The 10086-nt window shown below is 38.9% G+C and overlaps 3 gene segments (V, D, J or C); all 3 read left to right on the plus strand.

Annotated features, from left to right (window-relative positions):
* The first annotated feature begins 4474 nt into the window (after nucleotides 1-4474).
* LOC103469173 (Ig heavy chain V region TEPC 1017-like) lies at nucleotides 4475-4908 on the plus strand. The segment is given in 2 exon segments: nucleotides 4475-4517; nucleotides 4601-4908. Coding segments are annotated over 2 exon segments (351 nt in total).
* A 1552-nt stretch (nucleotides 4909-6460) lies between these two features.
* On the plus strand, nucleotides 6461-6775 carry LOC103469174 (Ig heavy chain V region 3-like). The segment is given in 1 exon segment: nucleotides 6461-6775. A coding segment is annotated over 1 exon segment (306 nt).
* Nucleotides 6776-9460: 2685 nt separating this feature from the next.
* Nucleotides 9461-9986, plus strand: LOC103469175 (Ig heavy chain V region 23-like). The segment is given in 2 exon segments: nucleotides 9461-9503; nucleotides 9634-9986. Coding segments are annotated over 2 exon segments (396 nt in total).
* Nucleotides 9987-10086: the final 100 nt, after the last annotated feature.

The raw sequence follows: 10086 nt of genomic DNA on the forward strand, positions 1-10086 counted from the left end.
CACAAACAAGCAGCAGAGTTGTACAAAAACCCCTCATTGTCTTAACACCTGTTGATACAGTCACCAGAGGAAGTGCTCAAAACAATTTTATCATTGTTTACATTTAAAGTAAGGCCTATACTGATATTTGGAAATGTAATCATTAGGAAACTTAATATGTATAGAAATTTTAATAAATTGATAAAATTTTCTGTAAATACTGAAATTAATTTTCAAATAGTTAAAGAGGTGGTATTAGTTATTTGCAAGGCAACTATGTTGCCATCAGTTGCTATAAAAATGCTGCATATATTAAGCATGATTTAAAAGAAATTTGACTTTACAATTTGACACCTTGAAATTAGGCAACTATCTCTTGCTCTCTCTGATACTTGAGCGCATCATCTCAACAGTGCTGCCCATTATGTCATTTGAAACCATTCTCAGCAGAGCTAGACCGAGAAGTAGTCTTTATGATGAGCTCAGACTTGCAGTTCCATCAGGTGTTTGCTAATTGTTGCTGAGGAGCTGAGTGGGAATGTTGTGGGATAAAGGTGCTCTGTGAGGTGGAAGCTCACCGGAAGACAGCAGCTCCAAGAAGGAGCTTCATGGAAACAGGAGGCAGCTTGTGAGAATAAACATTGAGGCCCCCCCTGAATGGTTGAGGATTTCTCAAAACATGCGTGAAAGAATCAAAGTATGTTTTTGATGGAATAAAACAAAATGATAGAAACTTAAAAATGTTGATTTGAGCAGGTATTTCAGCCATTTGATTCAGATGTGTTGGACCAGGGACACACTAAAAAGAAGCTGAACAAAGACTTGAGGACCTTCTCAATCTGATGGGCTGATCTGCTCAGTTTTAAGCTTTTTTCAATTATTTCTTTATTAATATCTAAAAGGTTTTATTACACTCCAATATCTGTACAGTAATAAAAATTTTTTAAAAGGAGTGTTTGACACTAGTGATCGTTATTCGACAGTAATCTGACAGGAAGGGGGCAGAGAAAAGACATTCGGCAAAGGAACCGAGGACGGGACTCAGGACGGCTGCTCTGAGGTCTGGAGTCTCTCTATACGGGATGCCTGCTTTAACACTGCACCATGCAATGCCTCAAGTTTGAAGTTTGCGTCCATCTAGGCACCATGCTTTTACAGATTCAATCTTGTTTTAATCTGTTTTCCTTAGTATGTTGTGTTTAGCAAACCAAAAGTGACATGCATGTTTACAAAGAGATTTGTGGCTGGCAAATGCAACGCCTGAGGCTTCAGAAGATACCATGTGTGAAACAAAAAAGGTGGAACAAATGACAATCTAACTGAACACACTGCTAAAACTGTTGTGGTGAGTGATTTCCTGGTTTCAGGGTTTTTATCAACATGTTTGTTACACAAACACTTCCTCTTTGTTCCCCTTTCTCCTTTTTTACAGAATTGAAGAATCTGCATCAACACGTGGCCAGAGATACAACAATTTCATTAGTATCAATTCTTCTTCTTTTTCTTTAGTTGATCAGAACAGATGAAAACAATGCAAAATTTTGCACTGTGTGGCTGGATGTCATTATGCAAATAAAGCACTCTGGTTTAAAGACTAGATCTGACGTTGTCAGCAGTAGAAGGAGAGAAACTCCCATCAGATCACCTTCAGCACCAACATGTTCTCTGTAGCTCTGCTGCTGCATCCTGTGAGTCTCACTGAGGGAGAAACAACAGATATGATCACACCACACTGACTGTTCAATTTCATTACCAGTTCAGTTTCAACGTTTTTTACTCTGCAGGTGTGAAGTGTGAACAGCTACACAGCAGACGTCCGTTACTGTGCAGCCAGGTCAGCGTCTGACCATCAACTGTCAGGTGTCTTATTCGGTGGGCAGCTACATGACACACTGGATCAGACAGCCAACAGGAAAAGGATTGGAGTGGATTGGCACTTCATGTGATGGATGCAGCCCAATCTTCAAAGATTCACTTAAAAACAAATTCAGTATCACCTTCATTTCTTCCAGCAACACAGTGACTCTGAATGGACAGAATATGCAGCCTGAAGACTCTGCTGTGTATTACTGTGCCAGACAGACACAATGACACAAACAAGGATCAGAGCTGTACAAAAACCTCTCTGAGCCTGCACACGTTTCATTATCTCATCAACCAGAGGAGGTGCTCTTAGACCACAAAGTATTTTGTAACTGTTTGAATTAAAAGTAAAGTACACTACTAAACAGCCTGAGAGAATAGCTTTCAAAAGACATTTCTGTAATAAGGCCTGCTCAGCTGTGAGCCTTTCTAATATCCAATGGTGTTTTGTTAATTTTCTCACATTACAGAAACACAGCAAGAAAAAGACAATAGCAGATTGGTTTTGTGGATGATAATGATTCCTCAAAGAGCAGGTTTATTATCACCATTGTTTCCTCCAAAAAAGCTCTGATGAATGTGAATGTACTGATTAAACAGCATGAAACTCTGTATCAGAATACAAGATGTCCTTAAAAATATTTCAGAGTATCATTATATGATTATTTAATCACATGGATTAAGGTTTCTTATTCCAGTTAAATGAATAAGATAAGTCCATGCTGTTTCCCAAATGAATTAATCAGTCTTTTAGCATTTTATGGATGAGATATTATTATTGCTAAAATGGTTTATCTACAGGTTTTGAAAATACATTAGGTATAAAATAAAGACTGTTACTTGCTAACTGTTACGGGTGAAAATCCCTTATAACTGAGTAGAGTCAAGCAGAGGTAGAAAAGGACCATAAGACCCTCCTTCTCTACATTACCGTAATGCAAATCTCTGATCTCTGCTGTGTATTTCAGTCCTGCTGACTGGTTTGTCATTTGTGTCTGCAGCCTCAAGATGATGAACACTCTCACTGTCCTCCTTCTTGTTCTCTCTCTGTGCTGTAAGTGGTCCTACGTCCATTTGTTTCATATCATATTACTGTCTAAATGTCGGTATATTTGTAATCCTCATCGATGGTTCCTGTATTTCCAAATAACCAGGTTGTACAGGTCAGAGGATGGAGTCCATTCCTTCCAGTTCAGTGGTTAAAAATCCTGGAGAGACTCTGAGTTTGTCCTGCAGAGGATCTGGCTTCACATTCACCAGCTATGCTATGGCCTGGATCAGACAACCTGCAGGAAAAGGCCTGGAATGGATAGGAAGCGGGTTCAACAATCCCAGCAGTAACGACTATGCCAGTAGTCTTAGCGGACGTATTGAAATCAGAAAAGACAGCAGTAACAGCATTACGCATTTGACATTATCCAGCCTGAGGCCAGAGGACTCTGCTGTGTATTACTGTGCTGCACAACCACAGTGGTTAAATGAGCACAGAGGCTGTACAAAAACTACATGAAATGCATTTTTATAACAGCCTGAAGGGGGCAGAAGGGGATCAGAGATGCCAACACACACAGACAAATGCAGATGAAATTATACTTCTAATACCTTGTGGCATTACCTTTTATACCAGAAGGCATGGAGTTTTATTCTGTCACAGGATAAAACACGTTCCAACCTTACAGTAATCATAATTATGCTAAATGAGAATTTGATCAAAAAAACTTGTTTACGAGTGAATATGTTGGTTTGAAAACATGCAATGAAAATCCATTGTGCTGGGATCACACACTTGTTTCATCATAATACAATTTAATCATAATCACCCCAGTTAAGTATGTCATGAACCCACTTAACTGGAATGGGACCCCAGATAAAACTCTATAGGGTCTCAATCAGCACCTACACATTATTATAAAAACCTCATAACTTGTAGATTTGGTTAACATTTATTTAGTAAGTCAGTAGTGAGCAGAGAAATGTGATTTATTCAAATTACTAAATAACCCATAAAATTAGCAGTTCATTAGAGTTTTATTTTTCAACTTCTTACTTTTTAAACTCCAAAAAGTCTTCATTGCTTCTGTAGACTTACACCAGCACCACTTGCAAGACTGAACTATAAAAACATTGAACCAACTCAGATACACAGTAAATATGGAGACGATGTAGAGAACAGGTGGAAAATCTTGCAAAATTTTTGTTGCATTAAAAGAAAAAAAAATAGTTCTTAGTTTTACATCTACAGAATCTGTACTTCATTCTGTAAACTATTATACATCCACCATATGGTAATATAAATTTTCTACCCAAATGAATGTAAACACATTGCACTCAACAGATGGAAAATAATAATTTAGCACAGACATTGTTAATTCAGAAGTATTGTTTCTCGATACTGGTTAAAAAAGATAAAAAAGATAAAACCTCTTGCAATATGTTGTCAAAAATACAAAGAGGCAGTATGCAAACTCGTAACCTCCAGCAGCTCGGACAAAAGATCAAGTACGTGATGTGACGTCCATTTTAATGCTCTGATTGGCCGCTTAGTCATGCAAATTCAGGTTTTATAGACTTGATGTGATGCTGTCAGCTGCAGAAGAAGAGAAACTCCCATCAGATCATGTCCAACACCATCATGTTCTCTGTAACTCTGCTGCTGCTGGTGGCTGCTGCATCCTGTGAGTCTCACTGAATAGCCGAGTTTAAATTATTTAGACTATTTGCTCTGTGTTAAATTGATACATCTATTTAATCTTTTTAGATGTGAAGTGTGAACAGCTGACACAACCAGCCGCATTAACTGTGCAGCCAGGTCAAAGCCTGACCATCAGATGTCAGGTCTCTTATGACCTGAGCTACTGGACAGCTTTTATCAGACAGGCTGCAGGGAAAGGACTGGAGTGGATTGGCGTGAATGATAAGCATGGAAATTTACACTTCAAAGAGTCACTGAAGAACAAGTTCAGTATCGATGTAGACACCAACAGCAACACAGTGACTCTAAATGGACAGAATATGCAGCCTGAAGACTCTGCTGTGTATTACTGTGCCAGAGCTCCACAGTGTTGAAAACCAGCAGCAGAGCTGTACGAAAACCCCTCTCAGCCTGAACTGATAGATTACTAGTAAACAACCAGAGGGGGCGCTTTAGGACCACAGATAATATTAACATTACAGTCAGTTAGGTTTTGCATTTAAATTGTATATCTAATGATAGTTGTTCAAATAGATTTTAATTTATCCAACACTGAAAGCATCTTGATGCTTAAAGTTTGTCTAAAATGATAAAACACTACTAAGAACTTTTTGAAATCAGCTAAGTTACATAAATCTAAGTTTAGACAACTCTGTGTTAGATAGGACTTGTCAAGTTTTTATAAAACTTGATACTGATTTTTATTCTTCATTCAACTTTTAATGTGATGTTTTCAATTTAATGTTTGAAAGCTGCTATTTTCTCTTGCAGAAAAAAAAATCTTCAGTAATTAGATTTATGGAAAGTGAACATTTCATATCAAATTTACTTGGTTAGCTTAGATCTGACAGCATGTGATGAAAAACTGAGGCATTGATTTATTTGTGAAAATCAAGTCATTCAGATTGATGGAGTTGATCTGATGCTGACAGCTATAGATGAAAATAATCTCCAATCAGATGACTTTGTACACCAACATGTTTTCTGTTCCACTGCCTCTGGTTCTGGCTGCAGGATCCTGCTAGTCTCAATGACAGAAAAAGCTGTAAGAAAACCTTTTGGCGCTTGAGCAGAAGTACTAATGATTAAGAGCCAGAAAGGAGACACTCATATACAGATGAGAGAACAGAAACCTGAAAACCTGATCCAACATGATTTTCTCCTCTGTCCCAGTTCATTTTAATTCTGTGAATTTAGAGCAAAAAAACTGTTTGATGAGTTTTCATGTGATTCAGTGCAACACAGCAAAGCACAGACATTATGTCATGGAATCAAGTAAACATGTTCAATAGTCAAACAGCTGTTCACAAACAGGTGCTGTGTATCAAATCATGTGGGCCGTGATCTGTAACGTGACAAAAAAAATTGTATGGAAATAGACACTATGTTGAACATTCAGGTCAGTCAGTGGCTTTTTCTCTGACTCAAAAAAGAAGAGCGGTAGAAAAGGCTTTGGGCAGCAAAACAAAACACTACAGAAGTACAGGAGATTGTTGGAAGCAACCAGTGACTCGTCCCACTAACCAATCAGTGACAAACAGTTTTCTGACATTGTTTTAAGCCCAATTTGGCCCACTTGGAAACTCAGGAAAGAGGAATCTAAAATAAAGACTGTTACTTGCTCACTGGTGAAAATCCCTTGTAACTGAGTAGAGCAGAGTAAAGGAAAAGGACCATAAGTCCCTCCTTCTTTATACTAATGCAAATCTCTGATCTCTGCTGTGTATTTCAGTCCTGCTGACTGGTTTGTCATTTGTGTCTGCAGCCTCAAGATGATGAACACTCTCACTGTCCTCCTTCTTATTCACTCTCTGTGCTGTAAGTTCTTCTGCTTCCATTTGTTTCATATCACATTACTGACTAAATGTCAGTATATTTGTAATCCTCATCGATGGTTCCTGTATTTCCATATAACCAGGTTGTACAGGTCAGAGGATGGAGTCCATTCCTTCCAGTTCAGTGGTTAAAAAACCTGGAGAGACTCTGAGTTTGTCTTGCAGAGGATCTGGCTTCACATTTACTGACTATGTTATGGCCTGGATCAGACAACCTGCAGGAAAAGGCCTGGAATGGATAGGATATGGATACTCCAGCCAAAGCAGCAACATCTATGCCAGCAGTGTGAGAGGACGAATTGAAATCAGCAGAGAAGACAGTAACAGCATGACCCATCTGAGACTATCCAATCTGAAGCCAGAGGACTCTGCTGTGTATTACTGTGCTGTAGAGCACAGTGGTTGAAGTGAACACAGAGGCTGTACAAAAACTACATAAAATACATTTTTATGACAGCCTGAAGGGGGCAGAAGAGGATCAGAGACACCAACACACACAGACAAAAGCAGATGAAACTACAAATAAAGTACCTAAAACAATATTTTTAAACTACATTACATTTAAAGTCACAAAATATTTCAAAGCTGCTGTTTTTTGTTGCAGGAAAAAAATATTCCACCTGTTCAGTAATTACATTTATGAAAAGTAAGAGTTTGATCTAAATCACATGTGTCAAACTCAAGGCCATGACATTTTATACGACCCCCCCCCCAGCGTTTTATAGGCCTATGATTGACTTAAAATAGGTTCTGAGCACGAATTGACTACAAACTACATCTCCTATAATGCATTCCGACTGTTACCAGCCAACATTGCGGCTTCCCGCCACTAGAGAGCAGCAGAGTCACCTCAAGCTGCTTATTGATTTTMCCAGCGAATAAAACTGAGACATCGACAAGCTAACATAAAACTGTCTAAGAAAAGAAAAATCGATTTACAAGTAAGACTGTGAATGAAGATGTGTGTGAGTTGGTGTCAGGGCTGTATTAACATCGGCTATTTAGCCGCATTTTATGCGGTTTAGCTAATATTCGCCGTGAATCCAGATCCCATCAAAAATTAAGCAGATAAATGTATACATTTTTCTCCGTAGTGACAAAAACCACTAACTGTGGCCTCAATAACTTTTAATAAATTAAATTAAGCGACTTCACTTAAATTACCATTACTTCACCCGCTGGGGTCTGAACGCACTTCCTCCTGGTTCCCATCTGCAGAAAAATCTGCGCTAATTCATCAGTCAGTTGGATTTGTCTGATCCAAACAGATCAGCTGAACTCTGAGTGTTTTACCCTGCGCGGTCCGGTGTGGGCTTTTACCAGGATTTTTTGTTGTTGTTTTGCGTGGTTTTGCTTCTCCGAAACGGACAGATGTTACGTCTGCAGCGCTCCTCCAGAACTCCGCTCTCCTGGGTAATGTGCACCAAGAAGGCTCCATTTGTTAAATCCGCTGGATGAGTTACTTCCAGCGGTTTTTAATTCTTCGCAGCGGCGTAGCCGCGTCCGCAGTGGTTGAGCAGCGGACTGCGCATGTTACAGTCTAATTAACTTCTGCGTCGTCATTTATTTCCTCAAGATAAACTTCCGGCTCCTCAAATGGATTAACACAACGTTGCATTCTCTTTAGTTTTCTCTGGTCTGTAACGGAGACTTGAATTTCAACCAAAGGTTTTGAATGTGCTTCCTAACCAGACGCTCCAAAGCGTTATTTAACAATATGAGGTGTTGTTTTAACATCGTAAATTCATACATTTATGCTAGGGCTGCCCAAGTCTAGTTTTACCGACTACCGAAATGAGTTGCTGCTAATGAGGGAAGTCAACCTTTTGTATGGGGTGTGTTTTAGCAGGGATGCATCTAAAAGTTGCAGTCTGGAGGACTGCATCTGGGAACTCCTGATTTGTACCGTCAATGTGGCCCGTTGAGGGTGGCCAATATGCTGAAGTGGCCCTCGGTGAAATTGAGTTTGACACCCCTTATCTTAATCCTATTTACTTAATAGTTAGTTTAGATCTGAAAGTATGCAATGAAAATCCAGTGCACTGGGATCACACTCTTGTTTTAAGCTTAGATCACAGATATTCACTAAAGAACCATACCAGCTTTGGATCAGAACCTTCCAGTGACTGACTGGACAGACTAAAGTTGCTGCTGTCAGACAGAGTGTAACATCGCCATAAACCATCAGCAGATGCTTGACTGTCAAAATAACTTGAGGAATTCCCACACCACCTTAGGAAACCTGAAATAGGATTGTAATGGGGGAAAAACACAGCTTGAATTAAAAATCTTGAAATGTTTCTATCCTTTTTTTTTTCAAATACTAAGAATAAATGTCGCTAAAACTATAATTGACTTCAATGCTACTTTATGGTGATGGAAGAGATAAATGATAAGCTGAGGGAGGTTTTTTTTTTTTTTTTTTGGTTATGCAAATCTAAACATTTAGGTTAAGAGAGTTGATCTGATCATTAGATCACCTTCAGCACCAACATATTCTCTATTACTCAGTAACTCTTCGAGCCTGAACACATGTAAAATGACACCACCAGAGGAGGCGCTCCAAGATCAGAATATCCAAGTTTAACTAAAATACAAAAGCATTTTAAGGTCTATTCTCTGAGGTACAGGGGACTAATATAAGGACCAGGGTAATGGGTAATGGGCTATATTTTCTTAGTGTTAGTGAAAACATAAGCAGTAGCATTCTTGATCAGCTACAGCTGTCTGTCTGCAGACCTGTGAAGACACTGCTACAGTAATGAACAGCTCTCAAATGAGTAACATAAAGCTGTATTTTGAAACAGTAAATTAGACATTTTTGTATATTAAATGCCAGAGAAGAACTGATTAAAACAATTCCAAGTACAGAAGCTATGTTCACCACTAGATGCTCAGTATATTGTATAAGACATATTTATTTTAAAACTTGATTAATTTATCAATCCTTAATGCTGGTTGAAAGATTATACTGGACTATTTTGCTGTTTTGTTAATTATGCAAATGAGAACATTCGGTTTTAAGGAGGTGATCTGATGCTGTCAGGAGCAGAAGAAGAGAAACTCCCATCAGATCATCTTCAACACCAACATGTTCTCTGTAGCTCTGCTGCTGCTGCTGTTTGCTGCATCCTGTGAGTCTCATTAATGCAGAACCACTGAAAATATGATCAGATACATATTGTCAATATCTCATCATATTGATCAGTGATCAGAACAGTAAATTGTTTTCTGATTTCTAACATGTTCGTCTGTATTCCACAGGTGTGAACTGTGAACAGCTGACACAACCAGACTCTGTGACTGTGCAGCCAGGTCAACGTCTGACCATCAGCTGTCAGGTCTCTTATTCTATCAGCACCTACTGGACAGCTTTTATCAGACAGGCTGCTGGGAAAGGACTGGAGTGGATTGGGGACAATGATAGTTATGGAAATGAAAACTACAAAGAGTCACTGAAGAACAAGTTCAGTATCGATGTAGACACCAATAGTAACACAGTGACTCTAAATGGACAGAATATGCAGCCTGAAGACTCTGCTGTGTATTACTGTGCCAGACGGGACACAGTGACACAAACCAGCAGCAGAGCTGTACGAAAACCCCTCACAACCTGAACTGATGCTTTACTAGTAAACAACCAGAGGGGGCGCTTTAGGACCACTACAGAATTTAGACAATTTCTTAAAGGTCTTGCAGTATAAAAAAAACAAAACT

Source organism: Poecilia reticulata, linkage group LG8 (assembly GCF_000633615.1).
Source record: "Poecilia reticulata strain Guanapo linkage group LG8, Guppy_female_1.0+MT, whole genome shotgun sequence".
NCBI lineage: Eukaryota > Metazoa > Chordata > Actinopteri > Cyprinodontiformes > Poeciliidae > Poecilia > Poecilia reticulata.